The sequence below is a fragment of the Xiphophorus couchianus genome, chromosome 3 (assembly GCF_001444195.1).
Source record: "Xiphophorus couchianus chromosome 3, X_couchianus-1.0, whole genome shotgun sequence".
Lineage (NCBI taxonomy): Eukaryota > Metazoa > Chordata > Actinopteri > Cyprinodontiformes > Poeciliidae > Xiphophorus > Xiphophorus couchianus.
The window spans coordinates 248,290-266,113 of record NC_040230.1 but is presented as its reverse complement, the minus strand read 5'-3'; the positions used below and the strand labels follow the sequence as shown (position 1 = coordinate 266,113).

General features: G+C 47.2%; 2 protein-coding genes across 6 annotated transcripts; both read left to right on the top strand.

The window, feature by feature from the left end:
* The first annotated feature begins 257 nt into the window (after positions 1–257).
* Positions 258–9,580, top strand: LOC114141592 (uncharacterized). 5 transcript variants are annotated; one of them, XM_028012221.1, is made up of 8 exons: positions 259–638; positions 1,248–1,315; positions 1,385–1,465; positions 5,787–5,887; positions 5,955–6,039; positions 6,156–6,333; positions 8,834–9,028; positions 9,137–9,580. In XM_028012221.1, exons 4-8 carry the CDS (start codon positions 5,823–5,825, stop codon positions 9,355–9,357), a joined length of 744 nt encoding a protein of 247 aa, XP_027868022.1. In that variant the 5' UTR covers positions 259–638; positions 1,248–1,315; positions 1,385–1,465; positions 5,787–5,822; the 3' UTR covers positions 9,358–9,580. The 5 variants fall into 5 exon arrangements, with proteins under 5 accessions (XP_027868023.1, XP_027868022.1, XP_027868021.1 ...); XM_028012220.1 differs by having other exon boundaries at positions 261–638; positions 5,795–5,887; XM_028012224.1 differs by having other exon boundaries at positions 279–638; positions 5,795–5,887; positions 8,954–9,028.
* Positions 9,581–12,029: 2,449 nt separating this feature from the next.
* Positions 12,030–13,404, top strand: gbp (glycogen synthase kinase binding protein). The gene has a single exon (XM_028012225.1). It carries the CDS (start codon positions 12,528–12,530, stop codon positions 12,978–12,980), a length of 453 nt encoding a protein of 150 aa, XP_027868026.1. The 5' UTR covers positions 12,030–12,527; the 3' UTR covers positions 12,981–13,404.
* The last annotated feature ends 4,420 nt before the right edge of the window (positions 13,405–17,824 follow it).

The window sequence follows — 17,824 nt, the reverse complement described above, 5'->3', positions numbered from 1 at the left end:
AGATCTTTAATGACCATTGTCTCTTCTGCTTTTATTTTTCTATGTAACTCTTGACCAAATTTAATTGAATATTTTCTAATACTATATTTCAAGTATTCCCATTTAAGAAGTTACATTACTAAATGATAGCCCCCCAGTCGAGTTCCTTCTCCAAGCCAGGCCGAGATATGTGATTAATGTGATTGGCTGAAACATGGGGGGTTCGTTCATATGATTGGTTGAAACAAGGAAGCTATCTCATTGGTTGCTGATCATCCAATCAGATAGACTACTTATAAAAATAAAAAACATTTGTGGATTGAGAGGCAGGGGAGTCTCAAAATTCACACACAAATGTAGCAACTCAGGCAAGCAGCTTGGAAATCAAGAGATATTTTTGTTATACAAGTGTGGATCTCCTCCTGTGAATTTGTGAATTATGAGACAGTTTTAGCTCCAAAGAGTGGCGCCCCAAGTTTGGAAGGAACCAGTTTCATCCTCTCAGAGGTTCCGTTCGGTCTGACCCGGATGGACCCCAACGGAACTTCCGGGAAGCTAACATGTCGACCATTACGTCAGAGGTGAAGGTCAGCAGAGCGAACCGAACCGGTAGGTTTCACCAGAACCAGTGAGGCCAGCCACCGAACCAAGTGGTACAGGTGGGTTGTTTGATTTGTTCCACCGGTATTCAATTACCTGGCGTTAAGGGTAGGAGCTTGTTAGCATCGAAGCTAACTTCCATGTAGCTGTTTTATTTCTAAATATTTGCATAATTATTAATATGATACATAAAATAATTAAAGCTAAACATTATCTTTAATAATTAGCTTTGACCTAACCCTGGAATAGGAACAGAAAGCGTCGGTTCCGCCCCGCCTTGAGGGCCGGAGACGCCGGCAGACCGACCGGTGTTAGCGGCGCCGCCATGCGGGTCGCATTCAGACCGCTGCGCGGTAAAATCCGGCTGGTTCGGTGAGAATGAACCCAGAACCACACCGGTTCTGCTGGAACAAACTAATACTCATTACCCCAGTACACCTGACCCATGTTCCCGCCTTCCAGAACCAAATAGAAACCAGACCCAGAGCCATTATTATCCAAAACATTTAGGAATTATTTAAATAATGATAAAAAACCGAACACTTATCAATGTTTCTATGTGATGAATGGAGGATTATTGCTACCGCCAGGAGGCGCTGTTCTGCTGTGTTTATCTCAAATTAAGACCTGAAAAAAAAGTGAGAGATTTTACTTTAATGTTTAAACAGAATCAGCTCCCGGTTGCTCCATTCAGAACCCAGTAAGACCCATCCTGACCAGAACCATCAGAACCAAGGTGAGATGGTGAAACATGGAGGCACAACATGGCTGCCGTCCATCTCTAAACGCTTTTTAACTTTCTCAGGCTCTTTGCTGTGGACTGGAGCTGCTTCAGTTTCAGTCCAGAGAAGTTGACCTCTGACCTCTGACCTCTAAGTCACTGAAGGTACAGTTCACTATAAGTGGAAAAGACTCACTAATAATATTACTCATAATACTCATAATATTAAAAACCTTTGAGGCTTTTCATCCAAAATATAACCATAAAGTGTGAATAATAATAACCCCACATGGTTATGTAGTGCAGTTAGGGCCAAAAGGTAGCTACACACACACACACACACACACATACATAGTTATTATGCTAGCTGTAGTTTTAGGATTAATTTTATTGTTGAACAACTACAGTGCTCTGTCAGTCCAAGATGTTAATAACCTCTCAAACCTGAATATTTAAGGAAGCAAAAGTGAGATCTTGTCTTTTTTAGGACAATATCTATGTGTGCAAGATTATTGGGCAACTATTAGTGTGCAGAATTATTATGCAACTGAATTAAAACTGAACATTTTCCCATCTCACTTGTTTATTGTCATCCGTTAAAGTTAGAACAGTGGTTCTTAACCTTTTTTGAGGTTCCGAACCCATCAGTTTCATATGCGCATTCACCAAACCCTTCTTTAGTGATAAATAAAATATATATTTTTTTCCAAATTCAAGACATACTCTAGGTATGAACTCACAGCAAGTTACAGTGTTACTTTATTCTGGCCCCCCAAAAATATTTTGGCCCCATAAAAGAATTTCAGCCCCCAAAATATTTTTTTTACTATTTTACTAATTAAAAATAAATTTGGATTTTTTCAAAGAATGTCAAAATTTTTAATAACTTAATTTTTTTTATTTTAAATGTAATTTGTTTTTTGTCGTTTTGAATCCACAAAATACGTTTTTGGGGCCAGAATAAAGTGTTGCACAAATTACACACCTGCAAATCAGTGAGACTCCTGCTGTTGTTTTAGGGAGACCAGTTCAGAGAGGCGTGGCTTCAGAGAGGCGTGGCTTCACCTTGGCAGGTGCGTCTTCAGAGCAAAGTCTGTTCATTTTCTTCTTCTTTTGCTCGACATATTTAGTATGGATTAAAATATTAAGAAAGAAACCACGCGACGTACAACTACGACAGCCACTGATACTGCGCGCACTAATTCCCCGCAGCCCTGATTGGCCGAGCAAAGTAACACGATCCTCTGCAGCCAGTGATGGCCAAGCGGGGCGCGTCATCATGACTTTACACAGGTGTGTCTTTACCTCCGCGGCAGAGGCTCCGCCGAACCCCTGGGACCGACTCACCGAACCCCTGGGGTTCGATCGAACCCAGGTTAAGAACCACTGAGTTAGAATAATAAACATATAACTCAAAAATGACAAACATTTCTGACATTTAAAAACTAAATCAGTGACCAGCATCGTCACCCTTCTTTTCAGTAACAGTTATAAGCCTTCCCTTCATGGAGTCTGCTGACAATCAGCTTTTTGTGCAGCAGCAGCCACAGCCTCCCAGACTCTGTTCAGAGATGTGAACTGTTTCCCTTCACCATAAATCTCCAGCTTAAGAAGGGCCACAGGTTCTTTAGGGGGCCACTTCATTATTCTTTCAGCTGTAAGGCCTTCACTGCCTGGCCACATAGTGGAGTGACGCATGTGATGGAGCATTGTCTGCATAAAAATCATGCAGACCTTTCCTCAACCACTGCTTGAAGAAAGTGTTTTTAAAAACTGGCCTTAAGTTTGGGAGTTTTTGAGTCCAATTAGCTCGTCTTTAATAATAGCAGCCCGTACCAGTACCCCGCCTCCAGCTTGCAGGCTTCTGATGTGAAGTGGAGTTCTGTGCCCAGTACTGATCCGGCCGTGGGCCCGTCCATCCATCTGGTCCGTCAAGACTCACTCTCATCTCATCAGTCCATAAAACCTTTGAACAACCTGTCTTCAGATTTGTCTTGGCCCAGTCTTGATGTTTCAGCCTTCCTTACCTTGATCATTTCTCTGAACATCTTGTACTTGTCCAGGTATGACGGCACTGAAGATAACGGGTTCCTGTAGCTTCATGTTTGATTCTTCTCAAATCTTTACCAGTTAATATGCTTCTTTTTTTCTCAACATGTTTCTTGTGACCCTGTTCACTGTTTGCAGCAAAACATTTGATGGTTCTGTGGTCACACTCCAATATTTTAGCAGTTTCAACAGTGCTGCATCTCTCTGAAAAACCTTTTAGTTTTGGACTTGTCAGAGTCACTTCAATCTTTATTTTGGCCCATTTTGCCTGAGGAAAAGAAGCTGCCTAATAATTGACGCTCCGCCCCCATGCTGACGTAGAGCAATCCTCCCCTAATCATTCCAGGACATTTGTCAGCAACAGCGTTGCAAGTACACGCCCCTTGTCCACAGGAACTGACCTCCGACAACATTGACAGTATCTATCACAGAAAACACGCTTTTGAGGAAAATAATAGATAATCACGGTCCAAGTTGTCAGTGGGGATAATGCAAGCCCAACAGCCGTTACCCAGAACGTGTAGAGGGAAGAAAGTAATTTATTACCTTTCCAAAACCAAAAAGGAGTCTGGAATAGCTCAATCATGGATCAGCTGAGAGAAACTGATGGACGGGAACTACCTCGTTATTCAGCAGGAAGGTAACCGGTAGTAAACATCCCGTTTTTTATCCTGACCACACTGATGGTCAAATCAAGGCCTGCAGCGATTCATTAGTCAAATAACTAAACACAATAAAGAAAACTGTACTTAGGAATCCCCTTTGTCATGAATTCTGTTTTAACATAATATATTAGTATTACTAACTGATATATTATCTGGAAGTAATCTGGCTAACGACTCCATGCTAAGGCTAACGGCTGACGGCTAAGGGTCAAATAAACACAAGTCGGTTAAATTAAAATAATGCTAACCATCTAATCATTTCCAGATCAATAAGTGAAGGTAGTTATTCTGGATTTTATGTGTGTAGATTCCAACGGTAGCTCTATGGCAGCATGAAACTCAAACTGCAGTAACTGCTGTACGGACATTTAAACACCGTTTCATGCTACTGTTTATTTCCAAGCCTTTTCCTGAAGCCAGATTTTCACAAACCGGTTTGATTTTAGTCATTATTCACCACTTTATACCTGCAAAATGTTCACACTCACACCAACCAGACTTGGTCCCGCATCGTTTTTCCTCTTGGCCTTTATCGTTTATTTCTCGTTATTTCCTGCTAATAACCTCACAGACCTGACCTGGGACTAGTTACAGAATTTTATTGCCTGCAGTCTTTGCCTCAGTGTTGGTTTCTAAGGAAAACATGACTAAACAAATGTCCTTGGTAACACCTGGAGGTCCATTACGTCTGCCATAATAACAGTTTGTTTGTCGGAGGACAGCTCTACTTCTGCGAGGGGGCGGAGCCTTTATGAACATGTTGATACCAGGAGTTGGTCTCTTTAGGCTCCGCCTCCTCATTATACAAATACACATCAGATATGTTTATATTCAATAAGCATTCAAGTTTATACGGCTAGGAGTTGGAATATATATGTAATTGTAATGGTCTCGCTATGGTGTCTTGAACCACCGCTAACCATCAGCCAAACTCCTTTCACACGAGTCAGGATTTGTCAGCTCCTCTTTATTTTCCATGTAGAACGGAGTGAAACTGCAAACACAAACAACTCAGAATAAACTCAAAACAGCTAATAGAAATGTTTCACATACAGTTACATTAAGTACAAAACAACCCCACTAATGGCCTAAAATATCCTAACGGCCTGCTAGCAATGACGTAGCAACATTCGACTCGCTGACATTTATCTTCAGAACCAACATAAATTCAATAGACAACTCACTGGGCCTTACACGTTAACACAAACGCCCATTCTGAACTATAAGATGTCACTTACAGACATTGCCTCGAAGAAACCGAACAGAATGCGACACATCCGTCCATCTGCTTCACCGCTAGCCGAACAAACGCCCTAAGCCACATAAAAGTAAAGCATTTCCCCTTCCCCAAAACATCCAGTAGATGGCAGCAATGTGCCATACAAAATAAAGCACCCACAGTTCTCAGTTTACAAGACAACTTACAGGACAGTAATAGAGGTGTGGTGATTGATCTCCGCCGATCATAATCGGCCGATTTCCATTGAAAAGTGTTTGATCGGTGATCGGCCTCATGGATGATCGGTATCGGCAGCAATAAACCTGATCGGAGCGTCACTAATATATTGATAATTAGGAAGCCTACCTCCATTTTGAAGTTTTTCACAACTCGGCCAGGATCAGAACCGGTACCAGCGGACCCTGTCCAATGGATGTTTGGACCGGGTCTGAGCGTCCTCACGTGTAGGTTCTACTCAGGTCGGGTTGGGTCCGTGTTGCAGGGTAGATTCTGGTGAAGCGGCTCGCCATGATGTTGGTTCTGTTGCTGCCGGTTCTGCAGGAGAACTCGGCTTCAGAGGCAGATTCTGATGGAGCCGGCCCGGCCCGGCCCAGTGTACCTGAGGAGCACGACGGCGGTTTCCCTGAACGAGCGGTGAGATCCAGAACCGATCCAGGACCGACCCAGAACCAGCTGTGCTCTGACGCTGCGTGTCCCTCAGCTTCTCTCAGCTACTGATGACCCGGCTGACCCGACCCGGCAGGCCCGGTTTCAGGAGCCGCAGGAGGAGAGCGGCGCTGGTTCAGGTGAGCCGAAGCTCCGCCCCTCAGACCTTTCAGTTGGACCGGATCCGGTCTGGTTCTGATCCTGGGGTCTCTGTCTCTGTGGTAACAGTGTGTCTGATTGGTCCTGTGTGCATCAGGCTCCGCCCACCTGCCAGAGGAGGCGGCTGCGTGTGAGGGGCAGCGTGTGGACCCGACTGGGGGGTCCGCTGCTGACCCGCGGGCCGACCCGACGGCGCTGGTTCTGGAGGCGCCCCGGGTTCTGGAGCTTCAGGAGGAAGTACACCTGGAGTGGCAGGTGCAGCGCCCCCTACAGGAGTGAGTAGCATCTGAGCTGCGATCAAAGCTTCTCATGTGACGTCACTGACGGCCATCTTGGTAGGCACCGTAACCAACCGTCATGGCAGTTGCTATGGAGTTACTATGACAACAATAAACGAGCTCTCTCCTCATTCCCAACTTATGAACTAAATGAGCTCCTTACAGATATCACTGAACTACAGTTTCTGATAAATATCAGCAATATTTATTTCTGAACTAGCACCATTAGCTTAGCTTAAAAGGCTCAACAGCCTGATAAAGTAGGCTGGTTCTGTTCTGATTCTGTTCTGGTTCATGTCTCAGGAAGGTGGAGTGTCTTCAGTCAGAAGCTTCTTCAGAGTCACTGTAACACAGACTGCTACAGGAGATCCTGCCACCAGCCCAACCTAACCCTTTGGGATTAATAAAGTATTTTTGAACTGAGCTCAATTGAATTAGCTGCTAGCTAAGCTGACGTGTAGCCTCGGTGTCGCTACGTGTAGCCGCGGTGTCGCTACGTGTGGCCGCTGTGTCGCTACTTGTGGCCGCGGTGTCGCTACGTGTACAGCGGTGTCGCTACATGTACAGCAGTGTTGCTACGTGTGGCCTCGGTGTCGCTACGTGTGGCTGCGGTGTCGCTACGTGTACAGCGGTGTTGCTACGTGTGGCCTCGGTGTCGCTACGTGTACCGCGGTGTCGCTACGTGTGGCCTCGGTGTCGCTACGTGTACAGCGGTGTCGCTACTTGTGGCCGCGGTGTCGCTACGTGTGGCCTCGGTGTCGCTACGTGTGGCCTCGGTGTCGCTACGTGTGGCCTCGGTGTCGCTACGTGTGGCCGCGGTGTCGCTACGTGTACAGCGGTGTCGCTACTTGTGGCCGCGGTGTCGCTACGTGTGGCCTCGGTGTCGCTACGTGTACAGCGGTGTCGCTACTTGTGGCCTCGGTGTCGCTACGTGTACAGCGGTGTCGCTACTTGTGGCCGCGGTGTCGCTACGTGTGGCCTCTGTGTCGCTACGTGTGGCCTCGGTGTCGCTACGTGTACAGCGGTGTCGCTACTTGTGGCCGCGGTGTCGCTACTTGTGGCCGCGGTGTCGCTACGTGTGGCCTCGGTGTCGCTACGTGTGGCCGCGGTGTCGCTACGTGTGGCCGCGGTGTCGCTACGTGTGGCCTCGGTGTCGCTACGTGTACAGCGGTGTCGCTACGTGTGGCCTCGGTGTCGCTACGTGTGGCCTCGGTGTCGCTACGTGTACAGCGGTGTCGCTACGTGTACAGCGGTGTCGCTACTTGTGGCCGCGGTGTCGCTACTTGTGGCCGCGGTGTCGCTACGTGTGGCCTCGGTGTCGCTACGTGTGGCCGCGGTGTCGCTACGTGTGGCCGCGGTGTCGCTACGTGTGGCCTCGGTGTCGCTACGTGTACAGCGGTGTCGCTACGTGTGGCCTCGGTATCGCTACGTGTGGCCTCGGTGTTGCTACGTGTGGCCTCGGTGTCGCTGCGTGTGGCCGCGGTGTCGCTACGTGTGGCCTCGGTGTCGCTACGTGTACAGCGGTGTCGCTACTTGTGGCCTCGGTGTCGCTACGTGTGGCCGCGGTGTCGCTACGTGTACAGCGGTGTCGCTACTTGTGGCCTCGGTGTCGCTACGTGTACAGCGGTGTCGCTACGTGTGGCCGCGGTGTCGCTACGTGTGGCCGCGGTGTCGCTACGTGTGGCCTCGGTGTCGCTACGTGTACAGCGGTGTCGCTACGTGTGGCCTCGGTGTCGCTACTTGTGGCCGCGGTGTCGCTACGTGTGGCCTCGGTGTCGCTACTTGTGGCCGCGGTGTCGCTACGTGTGGCCGCGGTGTCGCTACGTGTACAGCGGTGTCGCTATGTGTGGCCTCGGTGTCGCTACTTGTGGCCGCGGTGTCGCTACGTGTGGCCTCGGTGTCGCTACTTGTGGCCGCGGTGTTGCTACGTGTGGCCTCGGTGTCGCTACGTGTACAGCGGTGTCGCTATGTGTGGCCTCGGTGTCGCTACGTGCACAGCGGTGTTGCTACTTGTGGCCGCGGTGTCGCTACGTGTACAGCGGTGTCGCTACGTGTGGCCTCGGTGTCGCTACTTGTGGCCGCGGTGTCGCTACGTGTGGCCTCGGTGTCGCTACTTGTGGCCGCGGTGTCGCTACTTGTGGCCGCGGTGTCGCTACGTGTGGCCTCGGTGTCGCTACGTGTGGCCGCGGTGTCGCTACGTGTGGCCTCGGTGATGGTTCTAGTCAGCAGAACCTCGTTATTCAGTTTGTCCGTTTAAACGTTGCTGGTCTGCAGCCGTGGGTTCAGGTGGAGGCCCTCTTCCTGCTCTCCAGGTGGTGAGCGATGGCCGGCGGTCAGAGCAGGCTGTTTCCTCTCTGCCTGATACGGTTAATTCCCACGGCAGCCATTTTGGCAGCAACAATATATTCTGTTTTTGTTCCTCTTGAATCCTTGGACCATCTGTGCTTTGCTCTGCAGTTCAGTGGCACAGATCACTTCCAGTTCAGACTCTTTATAGGAAGGAAAGCACCGTCAGAGGTCAGAGGTCAGATACAAGCCAGGCTGGCGGGTCGGGGCCTCAGACCAGCAGGGGGTCTCTTGGACCCAACCGGTCTTCTTCTCTGCTGCTTCTCCACAGGACGGGGGATCCCGCTGAGTCGGCTGGGACAGCGCCGCCTGGTGGAGACATCGGACCTCCAGAACCAGACTGAAGGTCGGTCCAACTGAACTGTTCAGAACTGAACTGAACTGTGATCCGTTCGGTCCATCATCTGCAGAACCTTGATGCATCTGACCACTCATCATCTCTGTTCTGTGATAGGAGGGCGGGGTCGCACGTTACGGAGGGGCGGGGCCACGGTCTCAAAGGGGCGGGACTTTGTCCCAAAGCAGCAGTTGGATGCTGAGCTGGATGAGTACATGTCTCTGTCCAGAAGCAGGCTGGACCGGCAGCTGGACGACTACATGTCCATGTCCCGCAGACGCCTGGACCAGGAGATGGACGAGTACATGCTGATGGCAGGCCAGTGTCTGGAGGACTGAGGGGCGGGGCCTGGTTTTATTTTCTCTAAGCAGCAGAGATCTGGCTGCTGATTGGTTCCTGAGCTTCAGGTCTGTCTCTGGAGGCTTTTGTTTGTTCTCTGATTGGTTGCTGTATTTTTGTATACTTCACTGACCTCTCTCTGCGTTGGAGATCTGAGTTCCTGAAGCTGCACTTTTGTTCTCAAAGTTTGAAAATAAATGTGAATAAATTATGTTTCCTTTAGTGAAGATGCTGGTTCCTCTGAGTGGGCGGGGCTAGCGCTCTGCTCCGCCTCCTGACTGTTGTGATTGGTTCATGAGTGTAGTTCAGTCTGCATCAGAAACTGTTAATGACTGGTGTTTTTGATATGTTATAGAAATGCAGCTTACATCAACATGTTCTAATAAACATAAAACATCTCAGGCCAGATGACCCCGACCATCACATTCTCCTGACTGATCACAGACGGTCGTCATAATTCTGGGTCTAGCTGCAGTTCCTGCAGTTGCCCAGAAGGTGGAGGTGTTGGTGTTTACTACAGACCCCGCCCATCGGGCTGTCACGTGAGCGGACCAGGGTTGAAGGTTTGAAACCCAGCAGTTTCTCTGATGCTTCAGGCCTCAAACTTAGTTTAAACAAATGTGAATTGCTTCCCATATCGTCTCGTAGCGAATCCCATCTTTACAACATTCCTGTTAAAACACAAGTTTCATATCTTGTTGTAATTATCACAAAGATGCCAAAGAAAGATGCAAGCTTAACTTTGACCCTACAATTAATAAAACCAAGAAGAAATTAAACCACTGGCTTCAAAGAGATTTATCTTTACGAGGAAGAATCCTGTTATCTAAAGCTGAAGGAATATCCAGGTTAACTTATGCTGCACTAGTATTAAATGTCGATACTGTTACCTGTAAAACGTGATGAAAAGCTCTACAATTTAATCTGGAGAATTTAAACCCATCCAAGACTCTGAGCTCCTGAACCCTGTAGACTCTGGTGGTCTAAACTTTTTAGATTTCTCATCTTTAAATCACACATTTAAAATCAATTGGATCAGAAATTTTTTATTGAACCCCGACTCTTTGTGGAATTTATCCCTAATTATATTTTCTCCAAACTTGGTGGTCTTTCATTTTTACTGAAGTCTAACTGTAACCTAGAAAAACTTCTCCTAGAACTAGACAATTCCTCCTTGCTTGGTCTCTAATTTATAAACATTATTTCTCATCTGGAATAACCAGAATATTCTTTACCAAAATCAATCTGTTTTTCCCTAACTGGTTTAATAAGAATATTATTTTTGTAAAACAATGATTGAATGTGCTGCTGTTTAAGGGCCGTCATCATTCAGAGCTGCAGACATAAATAACTTGTGTTTCTGAACCTGCTGTGGGTTTAGTTTGTTTCTCCACTAGAAACAAGAATATAGGATCCTCATTCAGAAGGTCAGTGCTACCACACCTTCTGTGACCCACTGGAGACCGAAACGGTTTGGACTTTATCATCCAAATACTTCATTGCGAACCAGCCTGGTGATGTTAACCGGTGCTGCAGAACAGAACCTGCACCAGGATTCGGACCGCTCTGCTGTTTCTGTCATTTGACGGCAGTCCACTTAATCTGGAGACGCTCCTTCACTGTCTCTTTCTGGAAAAACTTTATTATATTCAGTCTCATATCCTCAATAGTTTTTCACTTTTATACACAAATGTACATTTTGGTTTCTACAATGTCTGTCCTGTAATAACAAATTTTATGTAATTAATCTACTGTTAATTCTAAATTTCATATTCATAAATACACATTTTCTGCCAAGAAGCCTGTATTGAACCTGTTTTTATCTATGAACTATTCAGACCTCTTCAGTCCTGAAACGATCCGAGTTTCACTTTTCATTCCTTGTAACTTCCGGCAGTTTTTCGTTTTCCTCCATTCTATACATTGTATTGACATTTTGATGCAATAAAAAAGAAATAAATAAACGGCAGGTTCACTCGTCGCCATGGAGACGGCCCGCAGGACCCAGTGGAACCAGTCCGAGGCCCGACTGGAGAGGTCACCTGTGAGGAAGACTCCTCCTCCTCTTCCTCCAGCAGGTTTTCCAGGAACAAGTCTAAACATGGGGGAGTGGACCGGGTCAGAACCAACCCGCTGACCTCTGCTGCTCGCTGAGGTCAATCTGTTCACATTCTGGTTCTGTTGGACCAAACAGACTCAGCTGGCCCGGTTCTGAAGAATGACCGGGTGGTTCAGTTTGGAGCCGGCTTCAGGTCCGAACCTGACCAGAACCAAACAGAACCCAGGTTCTGATTAAGCTTATTCTTCAATCTGACCTCAGGTTAGTTTGTGTGAAAATAAAGAACATGGCCCGGCCCGGTTCAGCTCTGGTTCTGGAAGCTGATGTGTGTTCCTTTCATTTTGTACTGGAATCCACAGACAGAGCAGCGGCTTCTGATTGGCTGCTGAGTCACGTGGTGCCGCCAGCAGCTCCTTATATGGACATGAGGGCTGCAGGGAGCAACGAGTTCAGACAGAGACTTTCTGAGAAACACTGAACACGCTGTCCTCACACACACACACTGACACACACACACACTGACACACACACACCCTGACACACACACACACTGACACACACACACACTGAGCTGCAGTTCTCCCCCTCCCGCCCCCTCTCCTCTCTCTCTCTCAGAACATCCCTCCGGTTCCGGTTCGGTACATCAGCTCATGTGTGCAGAACCAGGATCCGGTTCTGATCCACTTCACTAAGAGCTGGTTGGTTCTGAAGGGGGATCAGGTGTGTGTTTGGGCCGGAACCAATGATGCTGTGTAGGTCATACCGGTTCTGATGAGGTTCGGTTTGTGTGTGAATGGTTCCGGCAGCGCCAGACTAAAGTTATGTAATGTTGGTTCGGATGGACCGGTCCATTTCTGGGGGGTTGGTGGGGGGTTGTCTCGGTTCGGAGTGAGTGTTCTGGTTTGGACCAGTGGACCTGCTGAAGTGTCTGAAGCGGTTCTGTCGCCCCACCCGTACTCAGCGTGACGTCACGCCTCCCTTCCCCCCTCCGCTCGGCAGCAGATGGTTCGGTCCAGACGCGTCACCCATTGTTTACAAATCAAACGGCTTGTTTGTGTGTACTGAGCGGAGTGGAGCGGCCCGGTTCGGTTCGGTTCGGTCCGCAGAGAGATGCCGAGTCTGAAGGAGAACCTGCTGGCGCTGCAGCAGGCCGTGGGCCCCGCGGACGTGGACGCGCTGGTCACGCAGATCGGAGAGGCGCTGCAGCTCCACGGGGCGCCGGGGGGGAACCCGCGGACCGGGCCCGGGTCCTGCGGGGCCGCGGTGGGCCCGAACCTCCAGCAGAACCCCCGAGGCTGCTGCCTGAAGATCCGGAACCAGCACGGGACCCACCGGACCCGAAGCCCGTACCAGCTGCCGAGCCACGCGGAGCCGGGCTGGGACCAGATCCGACCGTGGAACCGGAAGCGGGTCCCGGTTCGGGTCCAGGAGGAGGACCCGCACCGGCTGCTGCAGGAACTGATTCTGTCCGGGAACCTGATCAAGGAGGCGGTTCGGAGGCTGCAGTTCTCCCCGGACTGCAGGGAGCTGGGCCGGGCTCCGGACAGCCTGCCCTGCGCCTGATGGGAGGAACTGGGAGGACTGGAACACTCTGAACCAGACTGGATCCGATGGGAGTTCTGGTTCCGTGTTTTTTAGAACATGTGTCTCATGGAGGGAACGTGTCGGATGGGGGGGGCTCTGCGTGCACGCGCCTCGGTCACGTGCACGCAATGTTCTTGAACAATGATTACGTTTTGTGGGGGCGGGGCTTGATCAGACCGGATGTTTACATTGACCTTACCCCCCTAAGCCTCTCCAAACTGATGTTGGCGTCACCTGCAGCAGGTGAGGCTGCTGACGTCAGAGACTGATCTTGTTTGTTTATTTCCTGTTTGTGTGTCCAGAAGAATCACGTGACTGCTCCGTAACGGAGCGCCTTCAGATTCCTGACTCATCAGGGCTTTTATTGTCTTAATAATAAACACTTCCTGTTTTCCACCTGTGAGGTTCAGCTTCCTCTGTCTCTCTCACACACACACACACCCACACACACACACATTTACGTGGCTATCTTTGTGGGGACTTTCCATTGACTTCCATTCATTTCTGAACTCTTTCTCTAATCGGAACCAAAACTCAATTCACACCTTAGTCCTAAATCTGACCCTTGACCCACAAACAGTGTTACAAACGCACACACACAGGCTGCAGCGCCCCCTACTGGGCGGACTTTGACTGGTCCGTTTATGAATGAAGCAGCCCAATCAGAACACACCAGAACCTGTGGACTCAAGTCAGAACTCTGAATGAAAGAAGAGCTGGATCCATTTCAGGTCAGAACCCGTGTCCCTGCTGGACCGGGCCGGTTCCGCTCAGAACCAGGGCACCCAGCATTCATGGAGGCGGCTGGTGGGGGTCCAGCAGACGGTTCTGATGATGGTGGCTCCAGTAAACATCAGAACCAAACCACCACAGAGCTTTCCAGAACAGAACCAGCTGATCAAAAAAAAAAACAACAGTCAGAATAAAGGTTTGGAGCATCTGCTGCCTCCATGTTGGGTGTGACATCATCACAACCAACATGGAGGATAAAAATAGCAGCTCTGAAGCTACTTGTTTAGCCTTTAAATTGATTTAAACTGCTGGCTCGTCCAATCACAGCAGCAGAAGCTGCTGGCTCGTCCAATCACAGGAGCAGAAGCTGCTGGCTTGTCCAATCACAGGAGCAGAAGCTGCTGGCTCGTCCAATCACAGGAGCAGAAGCTGCTGGCTCGTCCAATCACAGGAGCAGAAGCTGCTGGCTCGTCCAATCACAGGAGCAGAAGCTGCTGGCTCGTCCAATCACAGGAGCAGAAGCTGCTGGCTCGTCCAATCACAGGAGCAGAAGCTTTCAGTAGCTGTTCCCGACAACAGGTGAAAACAGTCCTCTGATCAGAACTGACTTGGTTCTATTGGGCTCGGCGCTGTGGTACTGTGTGTGGTTTTGTTCGGCTCTGGACTCGGGTTGTTCTGTCTCCGGTTCTCCTGCGGTCTAGCAGAACCTGCTCACCTGTCTACCAGGTGAGTCCTGGGGCCCAACAGATGCAGTGACAGCATCAGTCCAGCAGATGGCAGCAGGACTCTGTAGAACCTCCAGAAGGAGCAACAGAACCGGGTCAGAGTTCTGTTCACTCTGGGAGGCTTTTATTGTGAAAGGACAGGTTAATCTCTAATCAGATTCCAAGTTATTTCCAGGTTGGTTCCTGTTTTTTTTTGTTTGTTTTTTTTACATCTTTATTAATAATGTTGGAAACATTAACGTTGTACACAAACATAAGAAAATAAATGATAAGAAAAGAAATTTGCCAGTCAGGATTTTATACTGACAAGAAATGTATCTACAGAGAAAGTTGTAAGATATTAAATGTGCGTAATAAATTTACAGTTTTCATGGCTTTTGGATTATTAGAACAATAATGTGATGATTGTATCAAATCAAGTCTTTAATGATGATAGAATAGAATAGAATTACTTTATTCATCCCAGCAGGGAAATTATTTTATTTTAGAGAATAAAGGTTGTTTTTTGCTGAACTTGTTTATCTATAAAGAATTTAATAAGAAGTGAAATGAGGTTGATGACAAAAAGAATCAGTTCTTCTTGTCAAAAGCAGTAAAGCCAGAATAACCATTTCATAACTGAGAGTTTGGGGGGAAAAAGTTCATGATTTCATCCCAGGGGTTTTGGTGTCTCTCCAAAACAAATGATTCATGTGTTCATCCTGAGACAGAAAGAGCAAAATGCACTAATTTAACCCTAACCCACCATTTACTGTTTGGTTGGGCAGCATCTGTGGACAAGTTTATAAGAACATCTTTAACTTTGTTAGTTGAGACCAAACTGTCTCCAGGTGGGACCGTCAGGAACCGGGTCCAACAGCACCGGGAGAAATGACCAGCTGTTGGAAAAGAGAACATATTTTCTTGTTTTAGGATTTAGGATCCAGACAAACTTTAGCAACAGAAGTGTCCATTAAATTGTCTGAGGCGGTTCTGGTTTCTGATTGATGATGCCTTCAGAACCCTAACCGGGCCAGAGGGAACGATCGGATCCAGCAGCTTCTGGAAACTTAAGATGAGACAGAAATTCCCTGTAAGTGAACAATGACCCTTGGTTATTAAACAGCTGCCTTACATACATTAGATTATTTGTTTTCCAGTAGTCAACGTAGAGACGTTTAATCTTCTATAAAATATCCTTATTATCCCAGATTATACATTTGTGAGGAGAATATTTGTGTTTATAGATCCAAACATGGTTTGGACAGTTTGACTGGGATTTTCTCAGGATTAAAGTTACAGAGCAGAAGAAAATCAACTGAGAGAGAATCTAGAATTAGGACTGAAATTAAAACATGAGGCAGAATGACAGGTTTAATCCATCAGAGCTTTAGTTTTGTTTAAAGTAGAAGAGTCTGGGAAATTTAAATCCCATATCAACTGGGTTCATGATAACAGACTTTTTAATGTAGCAGATTTTGTGCTTCTAAAGATAATTGAATAATAATAATAACTGGTCAAAACTTTTACAGGTGTTGTTGTCTACAAAGAGAGGAGAGGCCAAATAAACCAAACTAGAAGCCCTTCACATCTGTTCAACCTGGTTCTGGTTCTGGTATCAGCAGGAGATTCCAACACATCTGCTTTTATCATTTTTGTTGATGGTGATTCCGAAGTATACAACATTCTGCTTTATGTTGCTTATAGGATAGAACAGAATCCTTTGTAGCAAAAAGTTCAAATTTATTGACATTTAGAAAGAAACTAGAATCTGAATAATATGAAAGGCTGGAGGAACTTGTTCAGAGTAGTGTTGTAGTGACTGAGACCGGTCTTGGTCTCCAGACTTTTTGATGGTCTCGGTCTCGGGATTTTATTTCAAGACCACAACTGTGAAAATGTCACTAAATTGCCAGCATAGTATCAGTTTATTTGTCAACATCCTTGTTTTTACTGGGTGCAAAACATACCGATTAAAATCAAAGCAATAACGCGACTTAATAATGACGTGTTTCTGTTTCCGCTGTCAGCCATCGCCTCCCCTTTAACTCGCGCGCGATATATGTGCCTTATACAGAATTCCACTACTGTAATTGCCTTATTTGTTTCGGATTAATTTGTTTAAAAAAAAAAAAAAGTGTTCATGTAACGTTATGGTGATGTACCGTATGTGTCGGTGACACCTAGCAGACATTTCTGTTTGTACTGTTATGTATTTTGTATCTCAATAAAGATCCATTAAAAAAAATAAAATAAAATAAAACTCGCGCGCGGCGCTCTGACACATGCGCAGTGGTTTCCTCTGAGGGCAGAAGTCCGTCTAATAGTCATAAATTTACCTACATAAATCATAAGAAAGCTTATAATCACGTATAAATTCGGCTTTCACAGACGGTGGGAGTACGACTAACTTTTATCGTCACTTAGAAAAGAAGCTCAAAGAAAGGTAAGCTCTGTGAGGTGATGCTAGCCAAGCTAGCTGAAGGTTCTGAGTCCATCTCGGCAGCAGGCCGCCAGGACGCCGAGACCAGAACTTCCTCTTCTGACGCGCTTATCAAGATACTCACTGATCTGGTTTTGCTTCAATGCGGTGTTTACGTAGCGCACTGAACGCTGATCTGTAGAAACTTGTTTTGAAACATAATTTTCACATGTAACATTAAACATATTTGCTTCAAATGAGATTTATAGTAAAGTTTTGAAGACGGTTTTGTAACACAAGTAGCATTTTTCAACAGGCATCAACACAGCCACCTACAATTTAGAAACATCTCCGGTGCTCATAGGTTTCAACCAGTTAATTTAGCCACCAGTTAATCTTAACACCGGTACCAGCTCGCACAATAAATAATTAAATATTTCCGTTTTATGTAATATCTGAGTCTGGAGGATCTTCTATTTTGAAAATCCTTTAACCGGATTCTCTCGGTTACGTCGCAACGCAAATAGCGACCCGGCCGGAACGCGGCGCGCTAAATAATAAAACACAATTTAACGAAGCTTCGAGGCAGATACATTTCCCGCGAGGAATTTTAATAATCAAGGAACTCGAATCATTCCTAGTTATGAGCCTGTCATCTCACCTTTGCAGGCTGGGGGGTCAGAGGTCATTTCTTTACCCTCAATAAAGGCACGGCCTCCCACCAAGTAGGCTTCCCCCCATTCTTTCTAACTCAGTGGTTCTTAACCTGGGTTCGATCGAACCCCAGGGGTTCGGTGAGTCGGTCTCAGGGGTTCGGCGGAGCCTCTGCCGCGGAGGTAAAGACACACCTATGTAGGGTGACCAGACGTCCTCTTTTTCCCGGACATGTCCTACTTTTCAGACCTAAAAAGATGTCCGGGGGGAAATTTAAAAATCGTCCGGGATTTTGGTCAACTGCAAATTAC

What these genes read in the sequence shown, in the direction of transcription:
- LOC114141592 (XM_028012222.1), top strand. Translation starts at nt 5,823, where the DNA reads ATGGAGCCGGCCCGGCCCGGCCCAGTGTACCTGAGGAGCACGACGGCG. An exon ending in GTGCAGCGCCCCCTACAGGA is followed by an intron (nt 6,334 to 8,833) that starts GTGAGTAGCATC and finishes GACTCTTTATAG; the next exon opens with GAAGGAAAGCACCGTCAGAG. An exon ending in CCTCCAGAACCAGACTGAAG is followed by an intron (nt 9,029 to 9,136) that starts GTCGGTCCAACT and finishes GTTCTGTGATAG; the next exon opens with GAGGGCGGGGTCGCACGTTA.
- gbp (XM_028012225.1), top strand. Translation starts at nt 12,528, where the DNA reads ATGCCGAGTCTGAAGGAGAACCTGCTGGCGCTGCAGCAGGCCGTGGGC.